This window comes from Neodiprion pinetum, chromosome 6 (genome assembly GCF_021155775.2).
Source record: "Neodiprion pinetum isolate iyNeoPine1 chromosome 6, iyNeoPine1.2, whole genome shotgun sequence".
Classification (NCBI taxonomy): domain Eukaryota; kingdom Metazoa; phylum Arthropoda; class Insecta; order Hymenoptera; family Diprionidae; genus Neodiprion; species Neodiprion pinetum.
In genome coordinates, this window is record NC_060237.1 from 30,221,061 (window position 1) to 30,241,139 (window position 20,079).

Below are 20,079 nucleotides of genomic sequence, written 5' to 3' on the forward strand. Positions count from 1 at the left end.
AGAAAAATTAGTTCGGACATTTTTTTCACGACGTGAAATCCGTGTCCTGTTTTCTTTCTTTCACGTTTCTCGCTAATTTACCGTCTTGACTAATATGCACCGGTTAAGGACTGAGCGGTAACCGGAACTAAAAATTTCTCCCGCAGTATAGAGAGTAGCTTTGCTCTGGATTTTGCAATCTGTCTATGCCTCGCAGAAATTTGTTTCGAGTAGACTCATGCTCGGCAACGCGCATATTCATTGCTATTGAATATTCAGAGTGGTCATTAAAGCGAGACGTGTGCAACGTTGTGTGATATTTACGCGGCAACTATCACGTCGATTGTATTTTAATACTAAAGTGAGCAGTAACGCAGTCTTGATTATACGGAATAAGTTATTAACCTGACTCGTGTGTTAATCTGTATGTATCAACGGCGTAAAAGAAAATTCTTCTTTACACTTTGACCGCGACGAAATTTAGCTCGTTTGTAATGTCGCTACATTAAAACTGCATTTTTAACTTTATCCACGTAACTGCCAGTCGCATTATTCATGGTCATACTCGTATGAGAGTGACGCCCTTGAAGTATATTTTTGCATTAGTTTTTCTATCGATGCTAGACATTTTTACGGATTTCTAGCCTTTGATAATTTTTCGTCTTCTCTTTTCGTACGAAAAAGCTCAATGCCTCTTTACGGTTAATCACACGCTCATCAAAATGTCAGAGAGTAACGGATGAATTTCAGTTAATTGTGTTTCAAATTCATTATGGTAATAATACGTAGAAAATAATCTGCGTCTTACGTTGCGAAGTTCAAGTAGATTCTCCGTTTCAAATAACTTGACGTTTCAGAGAAGCGAAGATGCAAGTAAAAGCGACACGGCACAAGAGTTGTGACTGGAAAATGAATTTGACTAATCGAAATATATCATATTTGCATGTAAAAAGTTTCTTAATGATCGCGAAAATTATTCAAAGATAACAGAATTTGGCATTTTTTGCTAAACGGTAACGCGCATGCTGCAGTGGAATAACAACGTACGTGAGGTGTAAACGGATAATGCAAAAAGTTTGCGAGACGTTCGTCGAGAGCAAGTGTTGACTTGTCAGGCGGTAGTGAGAGAGAAGAGCAAAGCCACTGTACACAAGTCTCAAGGTTCAAGCAATAATTAAGGTAGCAAACTTCTCTCCAAGACTGGCAACAAGCTCGAACTTCGACTTGGTGAGCCAGCATGCCGAGGTAGCGAAACTGCTGACGAATTTCCGTCTCTCGAAATGCACTTGGAGATTGTTACCTCTAGAGATAGTTTCCTCCGTTTCGCTCTCTCTCTCTCTCTCTCGTTTCCCTCCGTCTGTCTATCTTGAACCGCGGATATCTTATCCACGAGTTTCTCTCACACGCAGCAGAAAAAAGCTGCCGGAAAGTTTCAAAGAACACAATGCAGCCATTCGCCCGAACAAGCCCGAAAGCTCGAGGCCTTTTCACGCACCTTGGTTCATACGGAATACGAAATCGTCGTCAGAGCTTTTAGCCACGATCCGCTGCGTTATTGGCCTCCGTTCCTCACGATATTACTTAGTCGTGTCCGTGTCACGGTCTGCAAACAACCGGCAATAACGTCTACCACGTTCCGCTCCCAGTCATTGTCAAAACACCGGGCAGCAGCAGCAGCGGCAAAGGGCTCAGGGATATAAACAGAGGTGGATAAACTCTCTGAAACTGCGGCACGGTAATGACCGTCCTTTACTGACTGTACACACACCGAGTATCGGTGAGGCCTGAACGAATATTTGCAGATCAGGTGATTAGTCGAATTGCGGGATTCGGACGGATCGGCTCGGGACGGCGGTTTGATTTTTGGGCACGGCACGCCTGGATCAAAGTCTTGACATTCCATTTAGTTAACGAGCGTTACCTGGCACCTGGACTCTGTGCGTTTTGGACGCACCGTTTGGCTTCCAGAAATACAGTAGTAAGTGCACACCGTGGGTGCTTTGGATACTAGGGAAGTAATTTTGAGCTGGGTAACTGTTGCGCTGCTGAGAAATTCCTGGATCTAAAACTAGTTGGGAAATTAGTTTTCCCTGGATTCGCTGAGGATGCCGACGACGACGACGAGTCGCAAGTTCGAAAATTAGATTTCGACAGACTGCTGCAGCCTCTCTGCTGCTGCGGAAAACAATTTTCTTCTTACTCAAGATCCTTTCAATGTATGCTAACCCGTGTAACGATATCCCCAATGTATATGCTCAAGTCAATTTCTAACGACACAATTTTCCTCTGTGTTTCAGGCTGGACGACGAGAGGATCGACCTGATAAACGTAAGTGCCGACCAATTATCCTCTACGCCAAGTGTACCTCGTGCACCGTGCTTGTGGCGACGCGATGCACGCAATATGCAAAGTTCGGGAAATTTATCCGGGAACCTTACATTCGCTGGTTTACGACTCGACGTGTGTGAGCTGTCTCTGTGCATGCGAACGCGAATAACAGCGCGAGCACCTTTACCTACGTACTATTCCTAATTTCTGGTCGGTTCAGTGAAATTAATTGAACAACCGTAGCAAACATACGCACTGCTCCCTCGTTACACACCGCATCAAAACATCCGCACGGTTGGTTCCGTGTAAACTAGGGTTCAGGTTCACCCTGGATAAATCTCCCGACAGATGAATCAACAGGAAGATACGTATTTGTATAGGTATACGCATGCGATACGTATGTATACGTGGGTACTCGTATGATTTCGAAACGGAATCAACAACGACCCGCCGGGCAACTCAAGTCCTTGTGATCCTTTCTGCACATTCGACGAAAAGCACTCGAAACGATGTCACGATTTCGCAGAACGTGGCTCGGAAAAAGAATAAATACCCACTCGAAAGCGAGCCTTTCTTCGACAAGCGGGCTGGTGAGTTGAAAATCAGTAGGTACTTTTCGTCAATCTGATTACGAGATGGTCGGAAATTCAGTATTTATACAAAATACGCTAGAACAGTCAAATACCGAAATTACAATCAAGCTCAACTAGCGCGTCGATGTTTCGTTTCAAACCGCATCAAAGTGATGAAAATTTGTACATTATTCGTTCGATTTTATTACGGAATGGTTTGTTTTTCAGTACAAGTATCGATGCTGTTCAACTCACCATCCGCGGGACACACGCGGTAGTTATATTATTATTTAACAAAGTAAAACTTCGACCGGAAAGCCGTCCGACCAACACGCCGAGTCAAACACCCGAAAGCCGTTGGAGTGTCAACGCTGCAACGACTCGTATCTCGGTGAAATTCCACGGGTGCTCTCAGGGCTGACCCTTTCAGGCCCTCGACTCCTCGCGCTTTGGCCTAATAGCCCGCCCGTGGGTTTTTTAGGAAACGCTAATGGCGTCCCACTCCCATCGAGTTAACTCGGCCTCGGCTCTGAAGGCAAGTTTTGCGGACGTCGAAACATAGGCGCAGGAAAGGACCTGACGGGCGTCTCTAACCAGGTTGCAGAGTCCGCGACCCTGACTGGCGGGCCTGAAATTTCATTTCTTTGCCCATCGAAACCCCTTTTCGCCACTAACGCGTTGATCCCGGATTTCGTTGCTCCGAAATTTTTCGCCCAAAGTTTTACCCGACACGCTGCAGCGTCGCGGGCAACGTCACATCTCGTCTACGAAACCACGAGATATTGGATCCAGTGCCAGATGAAGCTGCCCGTTTTCGCAGCCTCGGGCTTATCCCGTGACTTACGTGTGAAAACGGGGAAAAACGTTCCAGCGTGAAAACTGCACGTTCTCTTTTCCCGGTCCTTACTGACTTCGAAGATAAGCCCTCGACCAGTTCGATTTGGGGTCGCGCTAACTGGCATCCTTATTTTCGCGAGAGATTTTCCTAGCTTTTCTTTTCTTTCTTTCTTTCTTTCTTTCTTTCTTTCTTTCATACGTTTTACCGCTTACTGCACTCTGGGTGAGTCTTTTACTCGGGTCAAGTTTCGCTCACAGCTTTTATACGGTTTTACGCAAGCTCGAATCAGGGGGGCGGAAAGTTGCGGCGATAAAGCGTCGCGTCACCGCCGCATATGTATGACACATATGTGCAATATACACGGTACATGTGTAAGAACCTGAAGAGAATATTCAACCGGTGCTTCAGTCTTGCAAGTTTTAGCTGCAATCAAGACGAAAACTCGGGTCCCCGGATCGCGAGCCCGGTCGGTGTGTATAACTGCTTCCTGCACGCCGTTCGTTCGCTCGTGGGGCGAGAAAAGCTAATACTACCCCGTTACCGGGAAACTAACAACGACGTTTAAATTCATTTCTACCCGTTAACCGCGTTACTCTCAAACTGCACTTGGAGCCGTTATTCTCTTTCCTCGCACGTGCGGTTCGCTTTTCACGGCTGTACCTCTATACCTGAAAGTGTGCAACGACCATTTGAAAATTGTTCCAAAAATTAGAGTCTTGCGAAAGCTGAAATCCGGGGCGTTTCGGGGAAGTTTTCCTAATTTTCACATCTCAGATTTACTCGTCTTCTTGCGTCAAGTTTCGGCAAACACCTGACGGCAAATTGGAGGGATAACAGCGTCCCGGTGAATCCGCCGTAACATGTAAACCCACTTTCTCCGTATAAGAAGCGTAACTTTATAGTTACGCGAGTTTAACGAGGCGGTTCCCTGAAGGTTCTTCTTAATAAATGTTATCAGGAATCCTCCGAGGACCCCCGAGAGGTATAACGCGACCGCGACGTAAACCGTTTGGGTCTCCGAAAATCTCCCTTGGTTACCCTAGATCCTGGACTGAAGTGAGAGTTAGGGCTGGCTTAGAGTCGGCCTGGCGTCTCGGTAAAACCACCTATGCGCCGAGCCTTGGGGAAAAGGAAGTTATTTTTGCCAGGATAGCTCGGAACGACGACGTATTTGCTACGGATACACCTCCGACATGTACCACGAACGTATTTTAGGACCGCGGACGCGAATCGACTTTTCTAACGTTCGTCTTTTGCGGCCACCCTCTTTGGTTGTTCCCACGGCTGAGCTTCTGTAATTAGTCCGCAGGCTCTTCTAAGCCACTTTCAAAGCTGGACCTGGCTTTCCCAGAATCGTGCCAGCGAATTTGCAAAGGATCCCGAGACTCTTGATTGAAAACTTACGGCCAAGTACAGCAGTTGTACGAACGCGGTGAAAGCCGGTTGGTTTGTTGCCGGATGCCTCAGTGATCCAAAGACTACATACAAACTACGAAACTTTTGATCAATGAAACTATTTACAGCTTTTGACCACTCGAATTTCACTGCGGAAAACGTCGTTCGCGCTCTCATGGAATTGATTAGAAAATCTGTAGCTGAATTGAAAGTGCTTAACCCGGTGAAATAAATCGAACGTGGGGCTGTTCAACCCGCGACGGAATTTGCTTTTGATTAAACGAACATCGAGCTGCCGAGAGAGTGTAATGAAACGGGTTTTGTGTGCATACCAAAATTACGTAGCGTACAGCTTTCGTAACGTCAAGTGGAGGAAAGGATGGAGAGTCGACGGAAGCGTAAAAGCTTCCTAGTCAATATAGTGAAACCTGTGGAAGTGAATTTTGTCCCGCAGGCGTGAAGTGTAATTAACGGCTTAACTCCCGTGAATTCGTTTAGCTGGGTGGGATGTTATAACATTATCATACGAGCGCATAAAACGAACCGAAACTTTATGGCGGTTGAGCGCGGCGGCCGGATTCTCGATAAGAAGTATCAAACGCACAGAGTGTACGGAACTTGGGGATCAAACTTTATCCGCAACGAACGGCTGGCCTGCTTGGCTCTTTGCGGATTGCCTTGAAGAGTCGGGATTATTGTGCAATTAACGCTGCGTACAATGGGTGATAAATTTTCAGACGAGATTTGACGGACTTTTACAGGTACAGCTGTAACAGCTTGTCAACGGTTTATGAAACGTTTGTATTATTTGGATTAAAACTACAAAATTCAATCCGTGTATAAACGTTGATTAATTCCAACCGCTGCCGCTGCGGTTATTCCGGTTTTCTTTGCGCAATCGATTATATTCTTGATAGGTAAGGAGTAGAATATTTCAATACCCGACACGGCCAAGTGCCAAATTTTTATTCCTCGAAGAAAGGATGTAACAAATTGACAATAACAACGACGCGTCGAAATGAGTCGTTGTTTTCGAACAGCCGAGTCTAAGGTAAAACCCAGCAGCACGTTTACCGCAGAATTTATTTCAAGCTAATTGCATCGCCAGATAAGAGGATTTATTTCGAGCTAGAATTCCACGTAGCTTCGTCCCCGCGTAACGAGGAAAGTTCAAAATTTTACTCAACTCTTGAATAAATCGCACGCCGCGCACAACGATCTGCTCCCTCCCTCTCACACTTCGTGTTGAATTCTACATATTTGCGTCGAAGCCTTGCGCTGTTTGACATTTTATTTACAATCGTTGGCAAAAAATTCTCGGAACTTTATTTACGTATTTCTGATTTTTTTCTCCTAAAGTGAAAATGGTCCTCCTCATCCCTCTAATCGGACGCCGAAAAACCGTTCGCGGAAAACGGAAGCAATTGGCACTAGGATGTGCTAAGCGTGTCCTCGAGGTAGGAAGGTACAGGAGCGTGTGCACGTTGTACTGTCCCGAAACGGTTTCTCATTCCCCTCTTTCGGCCATATATATTCGAGGGAGCACCCGAGACGGCTTTTGTTGAAATTACCTGCTAGTTATCTAAAGCCTAACGCCCGCTTCATGAATAAAATTGCAGTTGTTCAAGCCGTAAATTCGCTCCACGGGAACCTCGGTGAAAATCTAAAATACCTGCAAGTCTTGTTATTATATTTAGACGGGAGACCGAATTCTACTTAGCAGCTTCAGGCACGAAATATTTCGCCGGCATAGGGATTTTTCCCGATTTTTTTCGCGTGTATTACCGACACCGTGTATATTCGTGCTTCTCTTAATTCCTCCCCCTCTATCGTCTCGTCTCGTTCAACAGCCGCATCCTCTGCAGCAGCAAATGAATCTAATTACATCTGAAATTTAAATGCGACTGAATTTACATTTAATATGAACGACCGTCGGGGAGGCAGAAATCGTGCTGAAATAGCCGTCTTAGCGCGTCGAAGTTTCTCTGGTATTTTTGCCCGGGGTTTGCTTCGGAGTCTTGTGCTTGTGGCAGAATCGAAAATTCAAATTTCGTTCTTTGTTTCTTCCACGTTTTATTTTTACCTCTACTTTTCGTCACGGGGATTGAAATCGCGAACGCGATTCTTTGTCTCGGATAGAAGCACGCGCAAGCTCAAATTCTGCCGGGGTTATTCGCAATTCGAGAAGGGCGTTTTGCCTCGAAGCGGGCGGTAAATCTTCCTCCTCGGGTTGTTTCAAATCGTTCAATCGGCGTCGCTTACGAGCTGCGAGAAGCTTTTTGTCCCCGTCATTCATATGCGCTCGAAAAAGAGTGAATTCCTTCTCCTCTCTCCCCGGCACTTTGGGTGAAAGGATTTCGTTCGGAGAAATTAAATCCGCGCGACACCAACCTCGACCCTTTTCGCGTCTACGAGGAAATTCGAAACTCTCAAGCACCCGAAATTATACGCGCCTCTCTTTCGAGCCGGCGGCCAGGGACGAGAAATGTGGAAGCTGAAAGGAAGCGGGAAAGCGAAAAGAAAGCGGCCGCTTCTTCGGGGAGCTGATAACCCGAAAGGAGTTACGGGATATTGTGACGGACGAGGCGCCGCCTTCCTTTCCTTCGTCCTCGCAACCGACGATGGACCGAAGTCGGACAAATGGACGGGCTGAAGTTGGAGATAATAAAGGAGCGCCCTTGGATTCCAGGATATTGAGATGGAACGCGGCGCCGAGAAAATCTGGGAAACGATGTAATTATTGTAATGGACGTGAAAGCGATGACAGGAAATTAATATTCTAGGAATCTTTTTAATAAAGGGGAGACGGGTCCTAGTTGTCACAAGGTCCATTATCTCCGCCGATAGATATCGGAACGAGCGGAGCTAGAGATTGAAGTTGTAGTTGAATGTTTGAAACGAATGAATGTTGTTAACTAGAATATCGCGTCATATGCGTCCGCGCGGTGATGGGAAAACCGAAATCGGATCTGATAAGTAATTATTTTTCATATTCTAAATATGTTTTCATCATATTCTTGGCTACATCGAAATATTTCGCAACAAGATAATCGGAAAGATGATTCTTGTCGTTTTCATTTAAGGGGTAACGCCACTGTAACGGTCCAAAAAAAAAGGTTTTTTCACGAATTTTTTGCTTCCAAAATTGAAAGTAATTGAAAAAAAACTTTTAAGGGTGTTATCGGGCATACATTAAACTTCATTATCAAATTTTTTTTACAGCAAAAAAAAAACAAAATGGCGGTTCCACAGCCATCTTCCCGGGGCATGTTTTGCTTGCAGGGCTCCGCGGCACGCAGCACCACTGGTGCACTTTTGAATCTAGAACAAAAAAAAAAAAAACCATCAATCTAGAGGGTTATAGCTAGAGAATGTCGATCGGATTTTAAAAATTATCAATTTTTGTGGATTTGGCATGCGTTTGAAAAAAAAAATTGATTTTTGACGAAAAAACGGCTAGTTTTTTGTTAATAAAAAATCAATAAATAAAGTTATTGAAAATCCCGATCGACATTCTCAAGATAATGTTAATGTTCACATCTGGTCAAAATTTCAAGTAAAAAAAATGAAAATTGTTCGAGTGATGCTGCGTGCCATTTTGAAAAACCGTGTTTCGAGAAAAACGCGTTTAAAGTTTTGCGAATAGTTTTTTATTGGAAAAAATAAAAAAACGAAGGTAAAAAAAAATTTTACCGTTAGTCTGCAATCCCAGCACCATACATTTGTCCTTCGATGACCAAATTTTCGTCTTCTTCGTCTTTCCTGGTGGATTTTTGGAGCGCGCGCGCACTTTTTGCCGCGTCGCTCAGAGATGTCTCCGCGTGCGTAATGCGTTTGGCGTCGGCTTCGATGCAGAAATTATATAACTGTACACCAATTTCCACCTCCAACATCTTGAATATTTGAAGATATAAATTTGAAAAACTGGTAAATTCGAAAAATTAACGACGGAGCCAGGAATCGAACCTGGTATCTAGCGATGCTTTACCGGAGCCTTACTCCACTAGACCACCTAGCCGCCCTGACTCTGATGTCGTTAATTCCTCTCATCACCAGTTAGTTCAAATTTGTTTTCTTGTGCTGTTGTATGTGAATATCTTGTATGTATATCTTGAATATTTGCAAGACGTTGGTAAGGCCGCCATTGAATGTGCAAACAGCGATATCCATCGCGATATCTAGGACAGTTTTTCCGCTTGAAGATGATTTGGGGGCCAAAAAAAAATTTTTCTCGCACGGGACCTTTTTTTCCTTATTCTAGAGGGTTTAAACTATTTTTGAAGCCAATAAAAAAAAAATTGATTTTTCAAAAAATTTACAGTGGCCATACCCCTTAATATATATGTTTTTGATGTTTGATTATCAGGTCAGCAAGATATGCATATTTTTAAACCAATTTGCCTATTTGGACTCTTCTGTGGTGATTTTCTGCGTACGGTCAATTTTTTCGGGATTTTCCGAGTCTAAGGCGAATTTGTCATGAAATTGCAGACTCTGTGAATAGAATTTTGCCACTCGCGTGATTTTCCCCGATGTAGTGTAAAGAGAGAAGACGGACGACGTTGCGTGACCCTTTAGGTAATTAAGCGAATAAATTGGAACGGGCCCGAGGAGGGAGTAAAGTACAAACGTGCATTTGCACCGCATGGCTGCTGCACCGGCAGCTTAACTGAGAAACCGGTGAGCTTTTATTGTTACGTACTACGCCCGTGTATTTTGATTCCTAATTGAATTTTCGCTCCTTTGGTTATTTCGCTGCTCGAGCGTCTCTCGCGCTCTTTGCTTTTCCATCACTCCTCACGAATCCGCGTTCCTGCCTTCATACTCGTCTCCTTAAGCTCTTCTTTTCATCCGATATAATATGCTTATTTCCAGTTTCTCTCCCGACGAAATACCTCCGATATTCACGGTTCTCGTTAATTGCGGAAGTTAATTCGATTTCGAGAGCGCTCAGCGATAATTGAAAGCGCAAATGAGATATAAACGTGGCAAAATTTGATTTATTTGATAAATAGAATGAAATTGTGCATATTCAGAGAACTGTTGGATAGAGTTATGAAATAATTATTGCACGATATTTGCATTACATACGTGAAACGATACGAAAGAACCTTTAACTAAAAGTTGTAATGTAAGGTGCGTGGAAACGAAAAAATTGAATACACATTTACGTGGATCCGTTTCCTCGAGGCGTTGCGATTCGGTACAATATCTCATCTCCGATCCCTTTGGGGTGTAAATATTTTCTCCGTATCGTGTACACCTTGAACGGTGGGAATATTTCCGTCGGTGTATTATTCAAGGGGTATCTCGATCCACGTGCACGTCGTCCACACAACAACCGCCCAGCCTGGGAAGGGATAAAAAGCGTTCTTTTGCCGCGATATACGGCGTACACATCCGGCTAAGCATGTGTGAAGGATCAGGACCTCGAGCCGGGCAGTTGAATGGAAATGTGATGGATAAGGGGTTCGATTCGGGGGCGAAATACCGCGGGAACCCGCAAAAAGGATGTTTAGAGGTATTTTGCGGCCTGTTACGCTAGATTTCCTTCCTGAATAAATCGATACAACGCGCCCTCCCTATGCGGATGTGCGTGTGTGTATATATATATATATATATATATATGTCTATCCTCCAACCCCGGCTGAGGGAACAAAACAAAAAACGAAATAATAACGTTTTTTTCCTCTCAAGTAAAACGGCACGATAATGGAACCAATTTGCATGTAGCAAATCTCGGTCGGCAGTGAAAGAAAAAAAGGAACTGTTTTCCTGTTTTCCCAATTTTCCGAAAGAATTGGAACTTGTCAAAAAAAAAATGTAAGGAAGACAAAATTTGAACCCGTGAAAAACACAGAGCGATTTGCTTCAAGGGTGGCGTTGAAATTAGCAATATCGCGCTTTCCAATTTCTCAAACTTTATTGTTAACCGATTGCTATATCGTTTAATTATCATCACCGGCGTCGCCTCGTCTTCTAATCTCGGAGAACGTTGTTACGACGACTATCAGCAGCAACGTAGCTTTCCAACGGTTCCCATTTTAATCACGAATACGGCTCATTAGCCCGCTATTAACGATAACAGAGTCTTCGAACCTGCGAGTGAAAACCTTGTAATAACCGTTTGTTCACGCCTTATAGTAAAAAAAAAAAAATAAATAAATAAATGGACGTAGGTAGGATGCTCTCTCGTTTTCACATGTTTTTTCGTGAATATCCCATCACTCATTCACCGTATAGAAATGTAATTAAGACACTATATTTTAAACGATTTTAATTTTTTAAATTTGCGATTCACGCTAAAGAAATAAAAATGAAACAATCTGCAGATCGAGCACTTTGAAAAAGTTGACAAAATATTCGTACCCATAACAATAATCAAAGACACAGACCAAAATTTTCATGCAGAATACGTCACTCCGGAAATCCGGAGTAAAATATTTATCGAGCATATGACATTTGTTTGGTGACTGAAGTTCGTTGGATATCGCGGCATCCTAGTTTCTCGAGATCGCCGCGCTTTATCGACTCGTGGCAGCACTGGTGTCAGATTTTCGCGGATAAGTGAGAAGACGCGCGCGCGAATTTGTAGCAGTCGTCAGAACGACTCGCTTCGGAAAACACGTTCACGATAAGGCCTAAGGCCGATACACATCCAACCTAACGAGGTTGACGAAAACAGTTCTTGTCACAGAGATCGAGAGAACGGCAACGGCTCAAGATCCCCCGGTACAGAGACACGAAAATAATGCGAAAAACAACGTATCATATACGCGAGATTCCGATGGTGTGAGTCAAACGAACGACGTACGTTTTCATTAGACCGATTTGACGTCATGTAAAGATAGGACGTACACGTAACGATAATACATGTAAAATAAGATCGTTATAACGTCATGGGTTTTTATGCCTCAGGCTTTTCCCATATGAGCTAATAAATGATATTACGATTCGACAGCTCAATCGTTGTCAGTTATATTATCATTCAAACTCATAACAGACCAAGAACTCCCATCCTATATCATTGAAACCAATACGAAAATCCGAAGTAACTTCGAATCGAAGAAGCTTCGACCATAAAACATTTGTCAAATCGTCTAATCAGTTTGTGATATTCCGCGTGCAGCTGTCCTACCGAATTACGTCCACGACCCTTTCAAGTAGAATTCGAACCGACACTCGGTCTCCGAAACACCGAGACAAAATGCCGGTGTAATTTGAACCGTGATGATCGCGTGACGCGTCTTATTTGACCATGGTATTGTAGATACAGCGTAACTGCCAAGGCGAGTAATTGCATCGAATTTTTTTATATTTATTTTACTTTTGTTTTATCGTTACCTTACTACGCTTGTTATTCGGACGTTTTCTTTCCTTTTTCTTATTTTTTTTTTTTTTACTCGTTTCATCTTCGCGTTGAACAATGCGTATAAGGTACCTACCTACCTCTGCTTATAACGCTGCTTTACGAGCCTCAGTTAGCTAGGCATGAGCTCGACTGGATCGCATGTCGCGAGTTATCCACTCCGCTTTTGTGAACACGAATTTTTATTTTCTCTCTCAGTATTATTATACACGTGAATACGTTATTACGTGTGTGTATATTACATAAATAGGCGGGTCCATGGCAGAATTTTGAATCAACGAAGCACGCGTAATTCTTGCACTTAATGTGATTAGGTTAGATTTTCTCTTGTATAGAATTGTGGGGAAAAAAAACTGTCAACCAGGAGATTGCCAGGTGCAGGCATGATAATAATAACATCAACAACAATAACAACAACAATAATAATAATGATAGTCTCGTAAATCGTCTTCTCATTTCAGAACACCATTCTTCCCGAGGCCGTCCATTTTTGGGAAAGAGCGCTGATGGTCCGAGAGACGAAAAACACGATTCGTCTAAATCGGTAAGTTGTAATGTCCACTTTATTTATCGTTATTACAGAATCGTGCGATATTAATCACAAATTGATATCCCGTGCATGAATTCCTTACTGGTAGCAACTTTAATTAACAATTCGGAGTCATCATGCTGCGTCTCGAAAACAACCGCGAGCGGTCAGAAAATAATCGACGATGAATCGCCCTGATGCCCAAAAACTATTCGTTGCCACAAGATCGCGTGTTTGCATCGTCTCGATTCTATCTCTGACAGTCGGAAACAGCTGGAAGTATTCCCTGAAAAATCGAGCTATACTATTCGCGTCTGGCCAACGTTTTATCAACTCGCGAGTGAAATCGAAACTTGTCGAAATCAGTTACATTATACAAAGGAAATAAGTCTCGGACTCATTTTCAGACGGTGTAGATATCCTTGTTGAATGATTAGAAATACCGGACAAGAAAGTAAAGAAAACAAGAAAAGTTATTACAAGAAAAAAAAAAAAACGATGTGTCCGAATGAAAAATTTTCTCTGAAAACTGGCGGTTAATTTGCAATTTGAATTCATAGTCCGTGTAGAATACGCGTACAGATGTTTGAGTGATTAGCACGAGTAACGCGGGTAAAGATTTATCGCGGAACGGCTGTTGAGTACGAGGAGAACGAGAAGAGGGTGTTTGCATCTGGGGCGAAATCTCTCTTCCCCTCTCCCCCCCCCCCCCCCCTCTCTCTCGCCGCAGCAGCATGCGATTATGCATATAGCGGAGATTTGTATTTGCGTTGTCAGGGCTTGATTTATTGCGGGAGTCTTGCCGCGGCTCTGACTGCTCTCCGGGTGCCACCGGAGAGCAAGGAAGGGGTTCCGATGTACACCGTCGGTGATGTTCTATGCAAATCTCTGTCGTTTATTTTCCTCTTTTCTTTCTCTTTTTTCCGCACCCCCGCGACAGTGATCGACCCCGACTGCCGCGCTCCGCTGGGACCGACTCGAATTAATTCGCGTCATTCAAACTTTGGATTATCTCGCTCGATAAGCCTTTATCTCACGCTGCAGATCTTGCCTCTGACCCGTATACCTAAATTCCGCGGATCGAAGACAAGGAGCTTAATTATATTTTGTACCGTTTTGTAACATGCATAATTTTCATTCATTAACGTCCGATAATAATTGGCCGACGATACCTGTTCATTTTTCAAATTGTTACTTTTCGGATAGATACACGTTTTACCTGTAATGTAATATCATACTCTGCACGGATGAATTTTTCCATCGCGTCGAGTGAAAGGAAACAGATTCCACTGTCATTTGTCCTTGTGCAGACTTGGCAGAAGAAGAGAAATTTAATATCAGGATTGTAAATTTAAGGTCGAACGATCGGACTTTGCCAATTCCCGGTGTTTCGATACGAAATTTCAAACCAATTTGTTTCATGCGCCGGGTGATGTTTCGTGATCAAACGTTTCGTTGCTGAATGAAACGGTGAATTAAAAAGAAAAAAAAAAGGCAGAAAAACTTTATTCGCGATGTAGAAAAGCCGTTTTACGCGATTCCGTTAAAGCGTGAATCCGATGTAGGATAAAAACCCGTTTGTCTGGGTGAGTGCGTGTGTTGTAAGATCGTAAAATCGTCGAATTTTATCCAGAAAGGGTTAGTACCATTGCACTTTGTAGGAATCCTTTGGGGATCGGAGGCTTTGAGAAACAGGAAGAAGTCGACAATGAAACGAGGTTTCGGCTTCAATCGGCTTTCAATTTTATACCCGTACCCTCGTCAGGTTATTTCCGATTTATTGGAGCATGAAACTGTGATCGCTTTTCCCGATCTCTCTCATTCGTTTATAGATTGTCGCATCAGACGTTGGACCCCATTCTCTCCGAATTAACCCCGACTGCCTTTGAAGAAACCGGGATATTCGTCTCCTGCCTTACCGTTGCCTGCAGGAAGGTAACGAAGAATTCGTGAAAAATAAAGAAAGAAAAAAAAAAAAAAAAACGCCAATCATTCTCGCCAACGAACTCGAGTCGTCCACGCAGGCTCCAATTTGTAGGAAAGGCGCGAATCTTGGCAGCGGGGGGCTTATAAGTGCCTTGGTACCGGGGCTTAGAATCTGTGACAGTTTGAATCCCCGAGCACCCGGAATCGCGGGCGTTTATTTTGGAGGGGAATCGGAGGCGGAAGAGGTTCTCCTCTTAAATTGGGCGTAACAGAAGCTCTAGTGGCATGAAAATACGACGTCGAGCCGAAGACGAAGCGCAGGAAGGATCCGACTTTGTGCAGCGGAAAATGATTTTTCCCGACGATGCTGCTTTTACCGCGCTCGACAATCACGGACTCGTAAAAGCTCGTACAAGGATCGCTTTTTTTTCATCACACTGTCCAAACTCGCGTGAACTTCACCGTTCCAAAAATAGATCGACGAAACCGCGATTTTGCCTCTTCCCTCACACGAATCCGTCGATACGATCCGCCGGCGCTTTTTCACAAAAAAAAAAAAGCTCGAAGAGCGAGAATGAGGAAACGAAGAAGCCCGAGGGTTCCCGTCGAGGATCGCGGACCGTTTTCAGCGACTAATGAAATTCCTCTACGCATTCACGTGTCGCAGGGAGGAATATCCTTCCTGTGTAAAACCGAGTCGCGTCGGTGACTTCGAAGTGCAGAAACGGGACGCGGGAGAGGAAATATCCGGTGCCTAATTCCTGATTCGGTTGGACGAGGGGCGGAGGGCTGGAAGAGCTCGTCGTCTCCGGAATAGGAATACGGAGCTCGGCTCCGTGCCAACTTCTTCGGCAAACACCGTTGCGCGGTTCCGTCGATCCTTGGTGCTCCGGGCGTGCCGCCGACTTGGAATCAGCGCTGCTGCAGCCACGTCTCTAACCGTGAGACACGCGTTTCCAGGGTGGAAATACGACGAGGCGCAAGGACGATGCCTCATATCGACCCTTGTTCTCCCGACTTAGGAGACGGATATAACTTGGCTTCCGCTGCTCTTCTACGGACGTTTCGCTGCACGTCCCAATTCCTGATCACTGTCGGTTAGCTGCAACCGTTTCTTGGGTGCATCGCATGCATAACCTATTAGATTATACCAAAACGTTGCGGAAGTTTGATTACGATCAGAGAAATTTGGTTCTCACGCGGTCGCTAAGGAATTGAAGCGAACTTTACGAGTATCGTTAATTGCGACGTTATTCTGTTCGTTCGGTTTACCAATGCTTCGAATTCTTCTTCAGACATCCTCTCCACCTTACTTTCGATTTTTCAGTTCACAAGTATTCGTGGACCTGTATAATTTAGGATTCGGGCTTGTTATGCGTAAGAGGAGATCTCGAGGTGTTCCGAAAAAGCGTTCCCTCTCATGTAATATTCATTAGATTTCGAACGAATCGTGCAGCGGCCAGAGTATCGGTAGCACCGGAGTCGCCTCCTCTTTTGTACGAGGGATGCGCGCCGGTCTCGCTGCTCATTAACACTTGCGGGGGAAACCGTTTCTAATTTATTCCGAGGGGAAAACACTCGGAGCCTGTGAATTCGCGTCGCGACGTCGACCCTTGACGCGACAATGGCCCTCGGATATCTCTTCTAAACCGGCAGAGGAGCCTCATCCACTTTCAAACCTCCGTCACGCGAATAGAAACCACCGCAAATTCTATCGCGGCGGTCTCAAGTAGTAGCGGTCCGAATGCGGTCAGCCCTCGAGCCACTTCCATTCACTCGTTTTCGACGCTGACCGAGTCGATTTCGCCGTCGCCAATGCGATCGCGCAGCAATAGAACGGAAAATATAGCGTTACATTTATCCGCAGCCTTGCAACAATTCGGTGAAAAAATTAACGAAACGATCAGCGAAGTAAAATGACAAAGCCAGGAAGTGTGAAATTCAAACTGTGGCTTATTTCTTGGAGCTTTCTTTTATCCTCGAACGATTCGTGCAGGGCTGCGAGTGGGTGATTTTTTTTTTCCCTACCGTCGAGGGCAATTGAGCGATCGACTTGCGACGCGTGTTGTAGAAGACTGAACGAGGCGTGGTGGAAATTCGTTTGAAGGATGAGGTACCTCACGGCAACGGACACCAGCTTCATCCTCCTTCTCGTCGTCGTTGTCATTTCTTGCGGACCTTAGCCTTCTCGCAGGGGTCGATTTAATGGCGAAACTTAGGTGAAGAGGAACGCCCGGATGATGGGAGAGATTTTTTGCACCTCGAATACGCGGTGCCGCCTATTACATATGCGTGAAGCGTTGAATTTGTAATCCTTGTAACCGTCCTGTGTTGTACCCTGTATACGTGTCAACCGATGTCCAGAAATTCACGTTAACTCCACCTATCCGTGCGGCAAAATTAAAATTCCGCCTGCAGTCCTGACGAACTTGTAGAATTTTAAGGCTTCCAAAATGTGAGAGAAATCCAATGACATTTCAATTCGCGATTATAAAATTCCCGAATTTCCATTCAAGAAGAGTTTTGCATACGCGACTGCTTTAGCCGTTCATTTCAATTTACAATACGATCACTTTATTTTTACTTTAAAAATGAATTTCGTGAACGCCCATTTTCGGTTCTGGTGGCAGACGAGAAATCGTCTCTTTGTACGACTTCTTGTCGTCGTACGTTGACGACAGCCAGCTTCTCAGCACCGTCCTATTATTTCGGTCTGATAACCTCCTCAATTCACAACGTATCCACCTTCAGCTTCCATTCTTCGTTCCAAAAACAACAAGCCAACCGCCCGTCGCATCTCCCCTCTACCATTTACTGCAAAACCGTCTGTTTGCTCCGTGTCCACAGATTCGCGGCATGGGTTATACTGATACAAACCAACCGACCCCCTCGCCACCCTTGTACCAGATATTCAACCCACCCTCGGCCTCGCCCTCGCTCCGACTACCATTAATTATTCCACATCGTCGGCGTGACGAGATCTATCTTCTTGAAATTATGTGGAATCCTTAATCCTTCTCAAGAATTCCATCGCCTTATACACTAGACCTGTTTTTCACTTCTGATATATGCGATTAAGCGTGGTATACAATTTTTGTCCTCGCCTTTTTGAGAGCTAAGATCTTTGCAGACAATGGTTGAGGTTGATTTGCGCTCGATTGAACTTTTTACTAAAAACAAAAATTGTTCGTAGAAAATCTCGAAGCTTGTAAAATATACCTAGATATAATAATTTTACCTGCTACAGGTGTTATCCGCGTAAAATTGCAAGCGGATCGCGCTTTATCACGCAAGAGGAGATAAGCTCTTTTCTGACAAGTAAGAAGTTGCGACATAGTTTAGAGAAATTCCTCAAACGCCGTACGTTAAACGGGTACGGATATTAAATTACCCGAGGGAGGTAAAAAATTAGCGAACGAATATTTTTCCCTCCCTTATTTTGCAAAAGCAAGGGAAATAAACTCTTGGTTAAATAGTTGAAGGTTAATTTGTCGCAAATTTTCCACTCGCGTGCCAACCTCTTATAAAGTTGCCCGCACAGCGGGAGTTTGATGCGAGCTGTTCGTAACGCTGATATTCGCCTCCGTTACGGACGTTATTATTGTCGCGAAACAATGCGAAACACTATTACCACATTCCGGATGCAGCGAAGGGGTTAAACCACCGCCATTCTTGACCCCCGTTAACCGTTTTCAAAGATCTAATGGTCGCGGAATGGGCGACAGCGTGGGAGCCCGTAAAACGACCTCGCAAATTCGAGAACCGCGCCCGCAAATCTACTAATAAATCGTAGCTCCGGGAAATGCGACGACGGCAGAGACGCCGTTTAATAATTGTTTAACGAGTGAAGCTTCCCGCATTTATCCCCAGATTAGCACAATAATTTTAAATAATTTACCAACCTGCGAATTTAAACGGATACCTGCAATGCCTCGCGCCGCCAGGTTCAGAGGGCAATAAATTTTCCGACGAGTCGCTTTTCTCACAGAGTTTTAACGCGGAGAGTTACCGCAGGGCAAAAACTCGATGCTTTATTGCAATCCCTGCATGCATATGCAAAACCTGAAATAATGCGACACGTCCCGGGGATTTTTTTCCATTCGGTATAAACGTTATCACAATATTGCAAATTGTTTCGGGTGAAAATTTGCAATGTTGGAATGGAACTTTATCATACCGAAGTTGGTAACGTTATCGTGACGATTCGTGCTGAGGCATAACCGTTATTTCCCGAGTTTTGAAATCTTAGGTCCTTAAGCGTCATGATACAAGCATAGCGATTTTTTTCCCCAACGTTTCGTTACGACGACGTTACTAACTTGATTCTCCTGACTTATGCGCGATTTCTTTCCACGGTCAGACGGCGCGAATCGCGTGCTTGCTTCGCTGCTTGCAGGGAAAGGTTGGAAAAATAATGAGTAGAGTACGTCGCGAACATTCGCGAGAATCATTAATTATACGAGGGATGTGTTTCCGCGTGGATGAGCGAATGGATTTCCCACGCCCTGCGCCGCCGCGAGTATTTGGCTCCGGTTGTTTGTTAACGTCAACTTTATTATCGTTAACGGGGATCTGCGACGATGACGACGAGCCCTTCTCTTGTAGCTGTAAAATATTTGCATTTAATTATACGCGGCACTGCAGAATTGCGTGTGTAATCGCGTTTCAAAGTTTTCTCCTCGTCTGCCCAACAAACCGGCCTGTAAACCGATGACGGGAACAATTCCGAGCTGCAAGCCTTATAATTCTTGTCTTTCGATCCTGGGTGCGAAAACTTTTCCCTTCCCCCGCGCTTTACGTCCACGGAATTTGTAGTTAGACGCTCGTACAATTTGCAAGCCTAAGTCACGGGTGAAACTTCTCCCGAATCGCGGTGTTTCTTATTTTTTGCCTTCCAAAGTCTCTCTGCATTTTCCTTGAATTTCCAGCGTTCTCGGTCAGCGCAACGTTGCGAAAATACGCGTCTCAGCTCCCTGTCCGCGGGACGTTTCCGTCGAAGGTCCTGTAATACCGCATGTGATAAAATAAACCGTTTTTACGTGGGCGGTGAGTCCCAGATCAGTCAGCAGGCGGAGGATTTTCGGCCGCGCAGTAAAGTTAGGAAAATTGGATCCGACCCCCGAGCGGCGAGGATCGAGGTTCG

The 20,079-nt window shown here is 44.5% G+C and overlaps 1 protein-coding gene and 1 long non-coding RNA gene across 3 annotated transcripts in view; one reads left to right on the top strand and one right to left on the bottom strand.

Moving 5' to 3' along the window:
* Positions 1-20,079, top strand: part of Invadolysin (leishmanolysin-like peptidase, invadolysin) — a 206,404-nt gene that overhangs the window by 159,203 nt on the left and 27,122 nt on the right. Inside the window, exons 3-4 of the mRNA XM_046633335.2 lie at positions 2,277-2,307; positions 12,943-13,025. Of these exons, the coding sequence (XP_046489291.1) occupies positions 2,277-2,307; positions 12,943-13,025 (114 nt within the window). The remainder of the gene's footprint in view (positions 1-2,276; positions 2,308-12,942; positions 13,026-20,079) is intronic.
* Positions 1-20,079, bottom strand: part of LOC124222419 (uncharacterized) — a 174,541-nt gene that overhangs the window by 135,534 nt on the left and 18,928 nt on the right. The window lies entirely within an intron of this gene.